The sequence below is a fragment of the Nycticebus coucang genome, chromosome 20 (genome assembly GCF_027406575.1).
Source record: "Nycticebus coucang isolate mNycCou1 chromosome 20, mNycCou1.pri, whole genome shotgun sequence".
Lineage (NCBI taxonomy): Eukaryota > Metazoa > Chordata > Mammalia > Primates > Lorisidae > Nycticebus > Nycticebus coucang.
This window is the reverse complement of record NC_069799.1, coordinates 29,963,085-29,981,269: the sequence shown is the minus strand read 5'-3', so window position 1 is coordinate 29,981,269 and position 18,185 is coordinate 29,963,085. Positions and strand designations below refer to the sequence as shown.

General features: G+C 40.4%; 1 protein-coding gene across 4 annotated transcripts in view; it reads right to left on the bottom strand.

Moving 5' to 3' along the window:
- Positions 1-1,247: 1,247 nt before the first annotated feature.
- Positions 1,248-18,185, bottom strand: part of LOC128572726 (zinc finger protein 93-like) — a 34,429-nt gene continuing 17,491 nt past the window's right edge. The window contains exons 4-5 of one of the 4 annotated variants that reach the window (XR_008376239.1): positions 14,903-17,321; positions 1,248-4,410 (exon numbers count right to left, since the gene is read on the bottom strand). Coding sequence is in view for 1 of the 4 variants with exons in the window: in XM_053572791.1 (XP_053428766.1) it covers positions 15,433-17,321 (1,889 nt within the window). In the remaining 3 variants the exon portion in view is untranslated. Of the gene's footprint in view, positions 4,411-6,024; positions 17,322-18,185 lie in introns of those variants that run through there. The other 3 variants (XR_008376240.1, XR_008376241.1, XM_053572791.1) reach the window with 3 other exon arrangements.

The window sequence follows — 18,185 nt, the reverse complement described above, 5'->3', positions numbered from 1 at the left end:
TTATGTATCTTCTCAATAAAAGGACTCTGTGAGAAGTGCTCAGGGATATCCTGCACCTATGGTTAGCCTCACCTCTTGCAGTGTGTACTGTCAATCCGTGTCTCATGTGATCATTTATGTGGTCGCAACATCTGGCGCAGTTGGCAGGACCTGAACCGGGCCACGGACCAAAGGGGAATAAACACTTGGGGGAAGTGAAGCCTTTGGCAAACACATGAGGGAGATTACGGGGAAGCAACGAGTAATTCCCCATCCATTGAATCACAGTATCTCCGGCTTTTAAAAACATTATTGAAGTTGACCAGAGTGAAAGTGAAACAAAGTTTTTGAAGAATTATTTAAACATATTAAGAAACATTGTTATTGGTTCTAGCCTACAGTAAGGACTTAATGTAAAGGTCCAGAAACAGGTTGTAAGAGCTCTCCATAGAGCTCACCAATTAGGGGACATGATACCATTACAAGTATGGTCCCTATGTAACTTACTTTAGCAGTGCAACCTCTTCAGTCAGAAACTGATGAAGAAGGGAATGTTATAGTGCGTAAAACTCACTCAGAGGAAGACAGTAAAAAGCAAGAAAAAACTCTGAGAAGCTGAGCCTACTCACCCTGTGCCTTCTCACCTGTTGCCTCCTCCACCTGTTAATAAGAAACTAGGGGACGAGGAGAATGCAACAGAAAAGGAGGACCATGGATCCAATGAAAACTCCTCTGATTCCTCCTCAGAGAAAGAATTAAGCAGCAGAAACATAAGGACAAGGTAAGACACAGCTGTTGCCATTATGGCCACTCAAATCAAATTCTTGGGCTTAAGTGATTTTCTTGCCTCAGCCTCCCAAGTAGTTGGGACTGTAGGTGCCTGTCACAATGCCTGGCTATTTTTTTGTTGCAGTTGTCATGGGGGTTTTAGCTGGCCCAGGCTGGTTTCAAACCTGCCATTCTCAGTGTATGTGGCCAGTGGCCTACCTACTGAGCTACAGGTGCCACCTCTTCAGGCAGTCTTATATAGGGCCCTGGAGTCAGAAGATCCAAGGATATCTTTGGTTGCATATTCTGTTTCTTTACATCACTTGAGCCCACCTGTGTGGGACAGGGTCCCTCAAACACTTGAGCAGGCAACTCCTGATCTTTACCTTACCATTCTTTCACATTTTTTCTGAGTTAAAAGTAGGAAGGTCAGTGAATCTGCATCAATCACTGGCACTTTTAAATATTCAAGGTAGGACACGTTGTATTTTAAATTTGATTTTACTATTATTATTAGTAGTAGTATTTGCCAAGACACAGGCAAATGGCTCATTAGGTGACTGGAAACTCATGATGAATACTTTTATCCACAAAACATTTTAAATGAAAATACAAGAAACAATTATTGAAAGGTGTCAGAGTGATGATAATGATCGAGCTGAATTTATCTGCTGAGATTGTGGATGCTGAATAAATTCTACAGACACAGTGGAACTCCCAGGATGGCTGAAGTGAGGTAGAGGGGAAGTTCCCTCTCCAGCTGGACTTTTTTGCTGCCTCTAGAATCAGCGGTCACTGTGGTCAGCATGGGTTCTAATCAAGTCACAGCAACATCATTTGATCTAATCAACTCAGCCACTTTCTAGATGAGTAAGGACATTTTGTTTTTACCTTTTTGCTCTATCTTTATTTTACTATATATGTGCATATCCAATATAATATAATATTGGTCTTTTCTAAGCATTTGAAAATTGTAACATCAATATAGACAATTTTTAACACTAAATACTGTCTTCACATGCAATGTATATACACATCAGTCAGCTGTTTAATTCTGCAATTCTCTATGGGAGAATTGAGCCAGGAATCCAATGAAAAGGAGCCCACTGCATTTTTTCCCTCTTGTCTCATGGCTTTCATGCCCTGCTTTATAATGCTGTTATAAGACCCCATACAAAATCTCCCCTTTATGCTTTTACGTCCCCAGTGCAATCACAAACTTTAACTTTTTCTTTTCTTCTTCTTTCTTTTTTTTTTTTTTAGAAATAGAGTCTCAATTTGTCACCTCTGTAGAATGCTGTATCGTCACAGCTCACAGCCTCCTCCAACTCCTGGCCTTAGGCAATTCTCTTGCCTCAGCCTCCCAAGTAGCTGGGACCACAGAAGGCCGCCACAACACCTGGCTGTTTTTTGTTGCTGTTTGGCCAGGCAGGGTTTGAACCTGCCATCCTTGGTATATGGGGCCGGTGCCCTACTCACAGGGCCACAGGCGCCACCACCTTCAATTTTCTTATTGAAGTCATGATGAGTTGAGTAGTAGAAAGGAAAAATGTTTTCACTCCACCTACTTATAAAAGACCAATCCAGCAAAGTCACACACACTCTGAATCTGGACATGTAAGAGAGGGGACTTTTCACTTGAACTTCTATAAGAAATTGGGAGGTGAAGACCCAGTTATCTTCTGCCCCTGTATGCAATGCTGCACTGACCTGCTTCCTTTCCAACAGACCTGCTTTATAGAAAAAGGCCCAAATAAACACAATCAATCATAAGAAGGAATTAGTAAGACATTATTATTATTCCAGTAAGAACCACATCCAAAGACAAAGTGAGGCCTTAGGCTCTTCATATGGAGGCTGAAAGGAGGGTGAGAGTCAGGGATTCTGAATATGTGTCTTTGATAGTCTTCCGTTCTGAGATTGAAAATAGGAAATAACTTCTTTTTTTTTTGTAGAGACAGAGTCTCACTTTATGGCTCTCGGTAGAGTGCTGTGGCCTCACACAGCTCACAGCAACCTCTAACTCCTGGGCTTAAGCGATTCTCTTGCCTCAGCCTCCTGAGTAGCTGGGACTACAGGCGCCCGCCACAACGCCCGGCTATTTTTTGGTTGCAGTTTGGCCAGGGCCAGGTTTGAACCCGCCACCCTCGGTATATGGGGCCTGTGCCCTACCGACTGAGCCACAGGCACTGCCCCAACAGGAAATAACTTATGGCCATCAACAGGCTTTGAGGAATGCAGCAGTGATCCCCTGGATGAGTAGTTTTCCTGTTTACTTTGATACAGCTGAACAGATTTGGTTAAACAAATAACCCACAAATATCCCCCAGAGATAAGAGTATGTGCTCTGGGCTTCAAGACAGGCAAGTCGTCGAACCTCACTTTTGCACCAGAATTAGAGCTCAATGCACATGAAAAAGAGAATTCCAAATAAATAAACTCAAAGCCAAAAACAGCACTGCTAGATCATATAAGATTGGATTCTTTCATGTGAGAGGTGACAGGGGAAGGATTAACACAGTATTCCCGGCAAGGGAACTGGGAACTGTTTGACAGTCAGGACCTCTCAGATTCTGGACTCTGGAAGAAGAAGGACCAATTTCTGGCAACAACTTCAGCTCTTGATTATCCATTATAGGGCTTCTAAGGTGTTTCCTTAGAGGTGCTCACTCAAACACTCATTTTATCTACAGAATCTGATTTTACCTCTGATGGGGGAATTCCTGGAAAAGGAAAATCATTTCCATGAGCAGCTTCCAAGATAAAGCAGCAGGTAGAATTTTGCTTGTTTGGCACAAGAAACAGACAAACAGGTAACTTATACAGGGCTTTGGCAGCAAGGTGGTTTCTCAGTGGTGAGAAGGTTTTAGCATCCTGCATTCAGAGAACACTGGGGGTGGTCAGCCTTGGGGAGTGTGATGGGGTCAGGGAGGAAAGAGAGGCAAGTGAGGTTCACCTGAAGATGCATGGGAAGGTTCCAGAATGAGCAACTCTGGCAACTATTCTGGTGAGTCTCTCACTCTCATGATTCCTACACAGAGTATCATCTATAAGAGGAGCAGTTTGACTTTGGAAAAGAAACCAAAGGTCTCTGACATTGCACAGAGGTGACATGGAGAAGGACTGTGATGCCTGTGGTAAAGATCTGCAAAGGGCCCAAACCGGGTACAGTAAGTGGCCCTGATAACAGTTCCAGATGACCAAGATTGACGTTCCCAAAAGATCACCTGCTGTGCTGCCAAAAGAATGGTGACCTCCCTCAATGCTATGTCTGAGGCCATTTCTCAAGACATAGCCTGAGTGAGGTCACAGCAGATACATATTCTCCTAATCTGGGAGCAGTGCTCTTAGCTCACCTGGTGCAGGAGCCTCTGAGCTCAGCAGTGCAGACTTATGACACAGCCACCCAAGTGGACATTGTCTTCTCTGCTGAGGGCTGTTCCTCTACATTGCCTGATCCTAGGGATCCAGATCCAGCCCTGGGTGGAGAAACACACAGCTTCTCCTTGGAAGGATATGGGGACACCCCATCCCTGGACAGGTGGTCACAGCCTGTCAATGGAGCAGATGAGACTTGAGTTGCACTTCCCTGACCTTCTTCAGCAGAGGATGCAGCTCTGGGTTGCAGGATGAAGTCCTTCTCATATTTTTCCAGATGACCAGCTTCACAATTTTGGACACATATGAAAAAAAAAATAAAAAATGACAGCACTAGTGGAGGTCTAAGTATAAGAATTTGAGCAATATAATCAGAAAGTTGAACTCTGAGTTTCCTTGAGGGATATGATGACTGACAAGTTTTATAATCATGTAACACAGTTTATATTTTCGGATGTTTTATGACAGTCATGCCATTCTATTTTATTAAAAACATATGAGGGTTTCATTATTCATTTGTCTCTGTATATTATAAGCCAAAAAGTGAATATATATTGTTATCCTTCTCTCATTCAGAAAATGATGGAGATCTTCACTCTTTTAGTCTCAGTACATGGAAGACTGTTATCCACTAACTTTTGACAGCACTTTCTAGGGAAAAATGTTTACATTGTTTCTATCTTAAGATACCATGGTGATATCACATTGTTATTGTCATTTAGTTTACATTCTCTTTGCATAAAATCTCAGACAGGTATATTAAATGCTTATTGATAATATGTATTCAATCTATAATTTTAATATTGGTCATTAAATAAAAGAAAAAGAAATCCCAAGCCTGGTTAATGTTATTTGCCTAAATTTTCAACTTCTGTTTATTTTGATTGATTTTATTTTATTATAGGATTACAGGGTGTTAAATCTAACATACGTATTGCCATTTGTGTGTCATTTGTTTTATTCTTTTTTTTGAGATAGACTCTCACTCTGTCACCCTGGCTAGAGTGCTATGGCATCATAGCTCAACCTCAAACAGTTGACGTAGAGCAACCTTCTTCCCTCAGCCTCCTGAGGAGCTGGGACTAGAGGCGTGCACCACCATGCTTGGGTAGTTTTTCTATTTAATAGAGTCAGTCTCTTGCTGTAGGTGGTCTGGAATGCCTGAACTAAAGAAATCTTCCTGCCATAGCCTCCCAGACAACTAGGATTACAGGCATGAGCCACCATATTTGGCCAAATTTGCTGTATTTTATTTACATATTTTATCGTCATTTTACACTGGAATCATCAAACATTTTATCATATGAATATATTCAATTTAACTTTTAGCATATGTTCTAAATTTTATCAAATGTACTAAATTTCCATATTATAGAGCATGAGAAAACATTAAAGGTTTTGAGTATTTAAAATTTTAGAGAATTGTGCATTTTATCCAATAAAATTCTTTTTCTTTGAACCTGCCACACCTGGTATAGGGAGCTGGTACCTTACTCTTTGAGCCACAGGCACCGCCCCCCAATAAAATTCATTTTAACTGCATGTGTGCGTAACAGGTCTGAGTTGTCTTTACTTTATTTTTATCCCAACCTTGAGCTTCCCAAACCCACAGCTCTCATTGTAGTTGTAAAAAATAGCAGTGAGTAGGGCGCCGGCCCCATATGCCGAGGGTGGCGGGTTCAAACCCAGCCCCGGCCAAACTACAACAACAACAAAAAAAAATAGCTGGGCGTTGTGGCGGGCGCCTGTAGTCCCAGCTACTCGGGAGGCTGAGGCAAGAGAATCGCTTAAGCCCAGGAGCTGGAGGTTGCTGTGAGCTCTATGATGCCATGGCACTCTACTAAGGGCCATAAAGTGAGACTCTGTCTCTACAAAAAAAAAAATTAAAAAAATAAAAATAGCATTTTATCATACTTTTTTTTTTTTGTCACCCTCGGTAGAGTACTGTGGCATTACAGCCCACAGCAACCTCAAACTCTTGGGCCTTAAATGATTCTCTTGCCTCAGCCTCCTAAGTAGCTGGGACTACATGCACTTGACACAATGCCCAGCTTTTTTTTTTTTTTTTTTTGGTTTCAGTTGTCATTTGGTTTGTTTGTTTAGCTGGCCCGATTTGGGCTTGTACCCGGCAGCTTTGGTGCACGTGGCTAGCACCCTAACAACTGTGCTACAGGTGCCAAGCCAGCATTTTATCATTCTAGTAAATGAAAACAATTTAATGATGATAAACTAGAACTCCATTTAAAACCAGAACATGTCTTCAAAGACAACTGCCTATATGTACACTACAATTTTTAATTTACATGTTTCAGTTGTGTTTGGGATTTGAAGTTTAACAGTAAGAACTAGTACTGAAATAGGCCTCAGAGCTGATCTCAAACTGATACATGTACATGCCAGTTAATCATAGCTTGGAAAACAGTAAATAAAAGAACAATGGAGAATGATATAATTTATTCTTAAAGTGTATATTTATAAATTCATAGGAAGTATCCGGAAGAATAAACACTGTTAAGTTTCTCCTATGAACCAAGTGACACTGGAAGAAAGGGGAGATTTTCTCCTCACATAGATTGATATAACTTGACATCTTTATAGTGTTAGGACCTAATTCCTGAATATCACTATTATCACATTCAAACTACTCCACTTGGAAAGTTACTTACTGATGCCAGTGCTTAGTCTACCCTTCAATGCAATTTTGTAAACCTTTAGTTTTCTTTGAATGTCCGTAATAGCTGCTGTTGTACTACCTCTGACATTCAGAATGTGAGTAAGATGTCTTTTTAAGAAAATATTTCCTACTCACACCTGTAATCCTTAGCACTCTGGGAGGCTGAGGCAGGTGGATTGCCTGAGCTCATGGGTTCCAGACCAACCTGAGCAAGAGCGAGAAACTATCTCTAAAAATAGCCAGGCATTGCGGCAGGCACATATAGTCCCAGTTAGTTGGGAGGCTGAGGCAAGAGAATAGCTCAAGCCCAAGAGCTTGAGGTTGCTGTGAGCTATGATGCCGTAAAACTCTATAGAAGGTGACAAAGGGAGACTCTGTCTCAAAATATATTTTCTTCTTTATCTTCAGTTAACAGAAATGTCATTGGGGGCCATATCAGGTGAAAAGGAAGGGTGTTCCAATACAATTATTTCTTCACTAGCTAAGTACTCCCTCACAATGTGATGTAAACTGCTGCACTGCCATGAGTTAGTAGGCAAGATGTTCAGTTAAGATTGTCCTGTTTCTCTGTTGATGTTTCCATGGTCTGCTATGCTTGTCACAATCAAGTGAAGATTTTGACACCCTCTTAATGAATTTTTGTAAATGTTTTCATTGCTTCTGCTCATTATTGGCTGCCCTCGCAAGTCTTCATCAGTGATGCTTTCTCTACTCTCAGAAAAATGTTCAATCCATTTGTAAACTGCCATTTTCTTTTTTTTTTTTTCTGTTTAGTAATTCTGAGTTCATTGAAATCTTCCTTTTGACATTATCATAAATATGGTCTGAAATCAAATTTTAGCATCTTTGCCCTACTACTAAAACCAATAACCCTTGGGACAGTAGTATTTATAATTGATCCCATACATTTTTTTTCTCAAATTATATTTTCTAAGTATACTTACTTTAAAAAAACCCTTTAGTTTATTAAACTGCCATTTTCTTCATGGCCTTATGACCAGAATCTTGTTCTAATAGATCCCTGATTTCACTTCTGCTCTTCCTAAGTTTAAGAAGAAATTTTCAAAAGCTTGTTCATTTCTCTGATTCAAGCTCTGACATTCTCACAAAACACACAAGAACAAAAATAAACATCACCCAGCAAGACACCAACACAAGTTAATAGAACAGAACTGTGAGACACTGATACACCAAGATTATGGAATCTTGCTGGGTGGTTTGTACAGGGTTGCCACTGTAAGCGCACGGTGGTAAGTTCACAAATGTAATTCTCAGATCTCAAAAATATTTCTTTATAATTAGAAAAAGATTAAAAATCACATTTTGAAGACCTACCTCGCCAATATGGCAGTGTACATTTGGGGTCATTTCATCCCCTGTGTGTTCTGGCACTGTGTGTTCTGGGACTGGGGCTCGGCTTTAGCCAGGTAGTATTTAGTTGCACAATGTTTGGGGATCTATTTGAAGAGAATTATTCCAGTGTGCCAAATAATCAGTACGGAGAACGGAAAAAATTAAAGACTAAAGTTTTGGAGCCAACTGCTCCTAGAGAATTCACCAATGTAAGCACAATCAGAAATCAGGGCGGAAATGTCATCTTTTTTTTTTTTTTTGTAGAAACAGAGTCTCACGTTATTGCCCTTGGTAGAGTACCATGGCGTCACAGCTCACAGCAACCTCCAACTCTTGGGCTTAGGCAATTCTCTTGCCTCAGCCTTCTGAGTAGCTGGGACTATAGGCGCCAGCCAGGAACTGGTCATCTTAATTCCCTTCTTCAGACACTTCATTTCACACCTGAATTCAGAGCTTCATTTTCTCTTGGTCCAGAAGAGCTTGGTTTGTTCAAAGTTAAGGATAAGCCTGATGCAAAGGTGTGACTCAAACCAGCGCTTATCTGCTGGTTATCTGCTCAGCTTCTGGTCCTGGACAGCGCTTATCTGCTCAGCTTCTGGTCCTGGACCAGGAAGCTGCATACACAGACCTCACTAACAGCTGTAGCAATGAGATGAGGCAACATGATGTGCAAGAACTGCATCGAATTCTCTTTAGAGATCTGGAAACTTCTTTAGTTGGAACCTCTGGCCATGACCTCATCAATTGTCTGTGGCATAGAACCATCATTAAACGGATTGTTTGTAAATAACACAAGAATGGCAGTGAGAAGCAAGTGACTATGCCAGAGTATTTTTGTCATAAGTTATATCATAAATTATAATTCCTGTAATTAAACTGTATGCTATAATACCACATGAGATTAAAGTGTTTATTACTAGTAAAAATTTTTTGCATGTTTTCTCTTACTGTACACCTAACTCATCTGTGTATAATCTAGAATTCTCCTTCCAAACTGAAGGCAGCAAGTATCTTGAAACTTATTCTTTTATTCAGTACTTTAATACTTGGAAAGTGGATTTGTAGGATTTTACAAATAGAAGACTGTGGCCTCATGCTGGAAGCCAATGCCTTCATGGTTGGAATATTGTCAACAAGGTTAATTAATTAATAAAAATAAAGAATACTGAGGAATGTTTAAATTGACACACATTGGTAATTAAATATTAGATTTAGTTTATTACTTTCCTTTAGAAAGGTCATTTATATGTGTGTGGTTAGGTTTATTAATTACATGTAAACCATATGTATTATACACAAAGTTATTATAAACTTATTTTCATTAGTATAACCTTCAGTTCTTTCTAATGACACAGACGACTCATTAAATCTAAGTAGAAATTGGAATTCAATATTGTAAACTTGCTCATGTAAATATAATAATTTGTTTTCCCTACAAATCTTATACAGCCAGTGGTTTCATCATTGAATAATAATCCTTTAATAAAAATCTTCTATTGTGGCAAGACTTGGAGAAAGTTTCTGTGTTTGACTCTATGAGTAGAAACTTAAGGCTCAGCGCCTGTAGCCCAAGTGGCTAAGGCACCAGCCACATACACCAGAGCTGGCGGGTTCAAATTGAGCCCAGGCCTGCCAAACAACAATGACAACTACCAACCAAAAAATAGATAGGCGTGATGGCGGGCACCTATACTCTGGTAAGCTCAGGAGTTGGAGGTTGCTGTGACCTGTGATGCCTCAGCACTCTACTCAGGCGACAGCTTGAGGCTCTGTCTTAAAAAGAAAAAAAGAAAGAAAGAAAAAGAAATTAAGTGTTTCTTTTTCTTTTCTTTTCTTTTTTTGAGATAGCGTCTCACTATGTCGCCCTCAGTAGACTGCCGTGGGATCTACAGCTCACGATAACTTCAAACTCTTGAGTTTAAGTGGTTCTTTTGCCTCAGCCTCCCTAGTACTTGGGACTACAGGCACCACCGCAACGCCCGGCTATTTTTTTTATTGCAGTTGTCATTGTTTTAGCTGGCCCGGACCAGGTTCGAACCCACTAGCCTTGATGTATGTGCATGGCACTGTACCCACTGAGCAATGGGCACCACCTTAGGTGGCATTTTCTGAACATGTTAATTGCTGTTTTGGAACTATATATTTTTGCTTCTTCTTTATTTTTTAGGAAAGAATTGGGGATTAAAAAATGCTTTTTGGCCCCATAGGCTGTGCAAATAGAAGGTTTTTGGTCACCATAGATTGAAAATAAATAGTAATTAAAATGTTGTGTCTGTGTTTGAAGTACTGACTTAGCTATAATATAATAATTCACAAAATAATTTCCAAATAATGTATATAAGAGGCATTATAAATTAAGGACATCTTTAAAAAAAAAAAAAAAGATTTAAAAGTGTTGTTCCCTATCTGGGCATTGTGGTGGGCACCTATAGTCCCAGCTACTTGAGAAGCGAGGTAAGAGAATTGCCTAAGCCCAAGAGTTAGAGGTTGCTGTGAGCTGTGATGCCACGATACTCTACCGGGAGTGACTCTAGTTTTAAAAAAAAAAAATTGTTACCATTTGTTATTTGGGTAATAGACTGACATTCATCTGTACTTGTAGCATGTTATTTCACAGCACAATCTTGTGAAAGCCAAACGAAAAAAATTAACACAAAGAAATCACTGCTGCAAAACGTCAGGTGATTATCTCTACAGGATAAGAAACATTCTTGGTGAAAACTAGTCAGAACCCACCACTGCTCCAGCTCGCTTCATAAACCTAGTACCTGCCAAGGGGGAAACCAAGACAGAGGGGGCCAAGTATTGCTTTTATCACCCCCCAAGCTCCTATTTGTGCAAGTTACCTATCATCAAGTAGAAAATGGACTCAAAATCAGACGTGTACCCCTGGGGATACAGGCAAAGAGACACACAGTATAACACAAATCATACATTAAAGGGACAGAAATCAAAATAATTTAAGTGTTAGGTACCATCAGATGAATGTAAAATACTAGTTTATTTATAATTCTTAGATGTAGGACAGTAAGTATTCATCTATTCTAGACTTTTCGAGAAAAGAATAGGGGTGTTATATGAAGATTAGAAGGGCCTTACAGGCCCGTATCTCATAAACTTGCCAAAGGGGCTGTGTCTAGTAACACTGTGTTTCAGAGGGTATGAAAGTTTTTGTGGTGGTCGAGCTTAAATGAATCTCCACTGACGGGATCCTGATGTTTCCCAGGAGGAACCTCTTCCCAGATGGAGAAGTTTACCTGGATGTTGATTTCTTCTGGCCATTTGTCCTCATCCTCCAGACACTAGACTAACACCTACCAGGTGTGTTCATGGAGTACATTCATTGGGAGGCTATTGTTTTCTGGAGAAACAATAATCTGAATATTTAATTAATTAATTAATCTATTTATTTATTTTTGAGACTGAGCCTAAATCTATCACCCTGGGTAGAGTGCCATGCCGTGATTTTGAGCAACCTCAAATTCCTGGCCTTAAGCGATTCTGTTGCCTCAGCCTCCCAAGTAGCTGAGACTACAGGAACCAACCACAATCAGCTATTTTCTAGTTGTAGCTGTCATTGTTGCTTGGCAGGCACAATCTGGATTCGAACTCGCCACTTCTGTGTATGTGGCTGGCGCCTTAGCCACTTGAGCTACAGGCACCAAGCCTGAGTATTTAATTTAGATAGTAAATCTCTCCCAACAATAGAGCAAGCCAATCAGGTATCTAAGGGAACTGATAAGTCAACTCTTTTTTTCCGATCTAGCATGTAAGAGGTTTAAGAATTTGTGTTCCATCTGTCCTGTCCCTTCTGCTACAGAACTAGATTGTTTAGTCAGAGGGGAGAGTGAAGTATTAAGCAATGAATATGTAGCCCCACTATAAGAAAGCCTTGGTCCACAGCTTTCCACAGGTAAAGAGAGGGTACACTAACCATTGGACTGGGCATCCCTAGAGCCATTGTACCAAACTGTTACTGTCCATAAAGTCATCATAGTCAGGGACCAAGTATTACCTGTGGACAATGCTGTGCCCATCTCAGGTTGCCAGAGTTGGCTGGGGCCTGAATTTTCTCACCCAGAATCACAAGGTCAGATTCCAGTGGCAGGTGGCATCCCTTACCAAGCACTCTCAATTCCTGAGTTTTATACTTACTTGTGCCTGGGTAACTCTGTTGCTTTTGGCTCACTAACTCCTCATGCTCAGAGGACCTCCCAGTCTGACCTGAGTTTTACTAGTGACCACAGTGAAAGAGCTGCCCATTGATTCAGCCTGAGAGGCGTCTGCGGTCTCTTCCTGGATCTCTTCAGGGAGTCTGTGAAGAAGTTTAACACAGGCCATTTGCTTCGTGTTGAGGTGGCTAATTAGACCTTTCTAACAGCCAAGAGTGGAGCAAGGACATAGATTTATGAAAGAGCCACCAGTGATGCAGCAGGTGAAAAATCAAATTCAAACACCTTATTTCATTGAGAAAGTCACAACTCAAAAAAGGCATTAAAGGTTAGGGGTCCCCAGTTTGTCCCACAACCAGAAATGGTCCAGTGTGGCCAGAGTCCACACTGGTGAAAGAAAAATATGTTGTTGAAGAGTGGCAGTAATTACGTGTACACATTCTGCCATCTTATCTTAGCAATAACAACCCAAGAAGTGTGAGGAGTGAATTAAAGACACAGAGGAAGGAGTGAAAACATCAGGCAGTAAGAAAAAGAGGCTGGTGTTTTAAAGGATAAAGTTGGCTCCTGTTTTTCTTCAGTTTCAAAGGAGAAACTGATGACCTTGAGTAGAGATAACAGTTTAGTACTCTTGATCTCAACACCCATAACTAAGCAAATACAGTTTCAGACAGGCAGAAGAAAATACAGAAAGACAGATTTATTTTAATGCTATTATGGCAGATTGATGCTGAATAATCAATTTGTCACTCTCAACATATACACAGCAATCTGAAGAGGTTTTAAAGTCTCAAAACAAAACTAACACTTTGTTGGAGATTCCCTTTTCAGTTAGGCCAACCAGTTCACATACGAAATATTTTATAAATTTACCTTTGCAAATATTATCCCTTACATAGACATTTTTGACATACTGAAGCCCAATGTTTGTCTGAAATTTTCCTTCTGAAACCATAACTTATTTTGGGACAAATATTGTTATATTAGGTTCTGTCCTACACAAAATCATTCTCTTTCCTTTTAGTGTTCCTTACCACCCATGTTTCTCCATATTCATGAGTTTCATCACATCTCTCTCCTACATCTGGGTTCCTTCTTCCTTTAAGTTTTTATCTATTTTGAATGAAAATGCGATCCCAGGGTGGTGCCTGTGGCTCAGTGAGTAGGGCGCCGGCCCCATATGCCGAGGGTGGCGGGTTCAAACCCAGCCCTGGTCAAACTGCAACAACAACAAAAAAATAGCCAGGCGTTGTGGTGGGCGCCTGTAGTCCCAGCTGCTCGGGAGGCTGAGGCAAGAGAACTGCTTAAGCCCAGAAGTTGGAGGTTGCTGTGAGCCGTGTGATGCCACGGCACTCTACCCGAGGGTGGTACAGTGAGACTCTGTCTCTACAAAAAAAAAAAAATGAAAATGAGATCCCAGTTAAGACTTTTCTATATAAAGGCCTGGGAAGGTGGCCTGTGGTTTTGAGGAATTTAGGTCTCTAACCTAAAATTAAGACTTCATCCAACACGCTCAGTGCCTGTAGCTCAAGCAGCTAGGGTGCCAACAACATACACCATAGGTGGCAGGTTCAAATCCAGCCCAGGCCTCCCAAACAACAACAGCACCCAAAAAATAACCAGGCATTGTGGCAGGTGCCTGTAGTACAGCTACTTGGGACGCTGAGGCAAGAGAATCGCTTAAGCCCAAGAACTGGAGGTTGCTGTGAGCTGTGATGCCAAGGTATTTTACCCAGGGTGACAGCTTGAGACTTTGTCTCAAAAAAAAAAAAAAAAAAAATCGGCTTCATCAAACAATGCTGGAAAACACTAAAAGGAATAAACAAGGCATCACCAACCAAGGAGCAGAGGGACTTCAGAGTACACTGTGTGTTTGTATTTTACCTTCCATTTTTAAGAGAGATATAGGAGAGGGAAACAGAGGCCCTGAATATCCAGGGAGAGCAGAGGAGTGGCTCTAATGTTGTGAACATCAGCTTTTTTACTGTGACAGGGACAGCTACCCAACAAACAGCCTTCCCAGCATCTGGAACTGCACCTTGCTCTGAAGCTTGAGTGTGTCCATCAGACTGGAAGATTTCCAGGGAGTCAGAGCTGGTTCATGGATGCCACAGGGTCTGGAAGGCGAGTATGACCCCCTGTCTCCAAGAAACGGCAATGTCACTTCCAGTGCATCTCCCTAATAGTGAGGGGATGGTCCCAGCAGAGTCCCCTTCCTAAGTCACTCCTTACTCCAAGAACCCATAGTCATAGTGAATGAAGGGGTTTGGCCTGGTGTCTTCTTGCCTGACCCTCTAGAGTAACTCTGTAACTAGGTAGTAACACTACCTTCTTCCTAGGGGTAGCAATCATTTCAAAAGCTTCCTTCTGCTCTTGGGGCCTGATGCTGGCCTGGCTTTCTCTTGCTATCTCTTCATCTGGATTCTTCTTACCAAGACCTTAAAAATCTGCTTTAATGTTCTGCTTGTGGAGAGGCCCCTTTGTAAGCTTTTGAATATAAGGCCCAACTGGGGGATGATGTGCATGTGCAAAACAAAAAAGAGGAAATGGAACAGGGATAAGTAAGGAGCTATATTACCTGAAAAGCAGCAAGAGAGAGCTGTTGGTGTAATAAGTAATGTGCAACAGGTAGTGTGAATTCAGAATGTCTATTGTTCCATTAGCTTCTCTTGCTGAAAATGTATACTTTCCTCCCAGAGTTCTGTATTTTTTACACACTGTTTGGGGATAAGACACATTTATAAGAGAGACTTCACCTAACAAATGCAATCAGTGTAACTTGGTTTCTCGTACACTCAATCAATCCCCAACAATTAAAAAAAAAAAAAAAAAACCTTTGCCATATTACTCACATTTGTAAGATTTCTCTCCAAGATGAATTTTCTTATATATACTAAGTTTTGACCTCTGGTTTAAGTGCATTGCCACTCTGTTCACATTTGTAGAATTTCTCTCCAGTGTAGGTTATTTTATGCTTAGTAAATTATGAACACCAAGTAAAGGTACTGCCACATTCTTCATATTTGTAGGATTTCTATGTTGTATGATTCTTTTTTATGGACAGGCCCGTTCCAACCTGATTTAGAGGGTTTGCCACACTATTCATATTTATAAGTTCTCTCCAGAATGAACTTTTTTATGTGTAGCAAGGTTTGAGTACTGGTTGAAGGATTTGTCACATTGTTGACATTCATAAGGTTTCTCTCCAGAATGAATTCTTTTATGTACAGAAAGGGTTGAACAATGGTTAAAGGCTTTTCCACATTGTTGACATTTGTAGGGTTTCTCCCCAGAATGAATTCTTTCATGTACAGAAAGGGATGAGTAATGCTTAAAGGCTTTTCCACATTCTTCACATGTATAGGGTTTCTCTCCAGAATGAATTCTTTTATGTACAGAAAGGGTTGAACAGTGGTTAAAGGCTTTTCCACATTGTTCACATTTGTATGGTTTCTCTCCAGAATGAATTCTTTTATGTACAGAAAGGGATGAGTAATCCTTAAAGGATTTGCCACATTCTTGACATTGGTATGGTTTCTCTCCAGAATGAATTCTGTTATGTCCAAAAAGGTGTGAGGACTGCTTAAAGGATTTGCCACAGTCTTCACATTTGTATGGTTTCTCCCCAGAATGAATTCTTTTATGTACAGAAAGGGTTGAATAATTGCTGAAGTCTTTGCCACATTCTTCACATTTGTATGGTTTCTCCCCAGAATGAATTCTTTTATGTACAGAAAGGGTTGAGAAATTGCTAAAGGCTTTGCAACATTCTTCACATTTGTATGGTTTCTCCCCAGAATGAATTCTTTTATGTACAGAAAGAGTTGAGTTATCATTAAAGAATTTGCCACATTCTTGACATTTGTACGGTTTCTCTCCAGAATGAAATCTTTTATGTCGAGAAAGGTGTGAGGACTGTTTAAAGGCTTTTCCACATTCTTGACATTTGTATGGTTTCTCCCCAGAATGAATTCTTTCATGTACAGAAAGGTTTGAGTACTGGTTAAAGGATTTGCCACATTGCTGACATTTGTATGGTTTCTCCCCAGAATGAATTCTTTCATGCACAGAAAGGGTTGAGGAATGGTTAAATGCTTTGCCACATTGTTGACATTTGTATGGTTTCTCTCCAGAATGAATTCTTTTATGCACAGAAAGGGTTGAGTAATCCTTAAAGGATTTGCCACATTCTTGACATTTGTATGGTTTCTCTCCAGAATGAATTCTTTTATGTCCAGAAAGGTTTGAGGACTGCTTAAAGGCTTTTCCACATTCATCACATTTGTACGGTTTCTCCCCAGAATGAATTCTTTTATGTACAGAAAGTGTTGAGTAATGGCTAAAGGCTTTGCGACATACTTCACATTTATAGGGTTTCTCTCCAGAATGAATTCTTTTATGCACAGAAAGGGTTGAGTAATGGTTAAAGGCTTTGCCACATTCCTCACATTTGTAGATTTTCTCTCCGTTATAAACTGTCTTATGGTTAGAATATTTTGAGTTGTGGCTAAGCCACTTGTTACCATTTTCGCAATGGTAGATTTTCTCTCCAGTACGAAGTCCCCTGTGCTTAGACAAGCTTGAGCAAGATTTAAAGACTTTGCAACATTCTTTACCTTTGTCCTGCTTTTCCACTAAATGAGTTATCTTATGTTTTCCAAAGTTTGAGCACAGGTTTAAGGCTTTCCCATGTTTTTTACACTCAAAAGTTTTCTCCTCGGTATATATCATCTTATGTCTATTTAGACTTGATAAGTTTCTCACAAATTTGAAATGTTTACTGCATTGGTAGATTTTACCATGCATAGCTGTTAAACACTCATCCAGACCATTGTAACATACTTTCTGCTGCTTATACTCATGCACCCGATCCCAGTAGTTTATTGAGTTTAAATACTCAGGGCCATCATTTTGATATCTTCTCAGCATTATCTTTGGTAATAAAATGTTTGAGTCCAGCACTTGTGAACTGTCCTGGGTAGAACGATTAGATGTAACTGAAAGAAATTTAAAAAATACAAAATTATGCCACTGAGTTTTTATCACAATTCAATTAATATACATTACAAATTTTTTCTGTAAAATCATGCCAAGCACAGTAGCAAGATGGCATAGTACAGCACACATGTCCTATTAAGTTTTGAGATACATATATGTAAGAAATAAATACTGCATTTTGGGAATTATAAAATCCAAGTAAGAATTTTCAGCCCACCAGGTCAGCACAATGTGAAAAGGCATATGCAGGCTGGGTGCAGTGATTGGTGTTTGTAAACCTAGCACTCTGGGAGTCTGAGTGGGTGGACTGTTTGAATATAGGCATTGGAGAACATTCTGAGCCAGAATAAAACCCTGTCCGTACCAAAAATAGAAAACATTAGTTGGGAATGTGGCAGACACCTGCAGTCTGAGTCGGGAAGCTGATGCAAAAGTATCTCTTAAGCCCAGGTAATTGAGGTTGCTGTTAACTATGATACCACAGCACTCTAACCAGGGTGACAGAAACTGTGTCTCAGAAATATATAACTGAAAAAAATATGCTGAGGGGCGGAGACAAGATGGCTGACAAGAAGGCTCCCGTTCAGAAGGAGAGTTAAAGGACAGAAATTTAGCAAGTAACCTAGTGGATTTGAGTTACACCAAGAGAGAAGGTTGAAGAACACACATCAACCTTGCTGAGGTGAGCTGTGACCACAAGGATACAAACAAAAGGTACAAAATCCATCACCAAGAGGAAGGGAGTCCCCTTCCCCATGAGAACGGCTCGGAGTGCCCCACAAACAAATGGGTAGAGTTCAAAGGTCCTCCCACTACACTCCACAGGATAGACCCTCTAAGAACTGGACCTACCTCCCCTACTA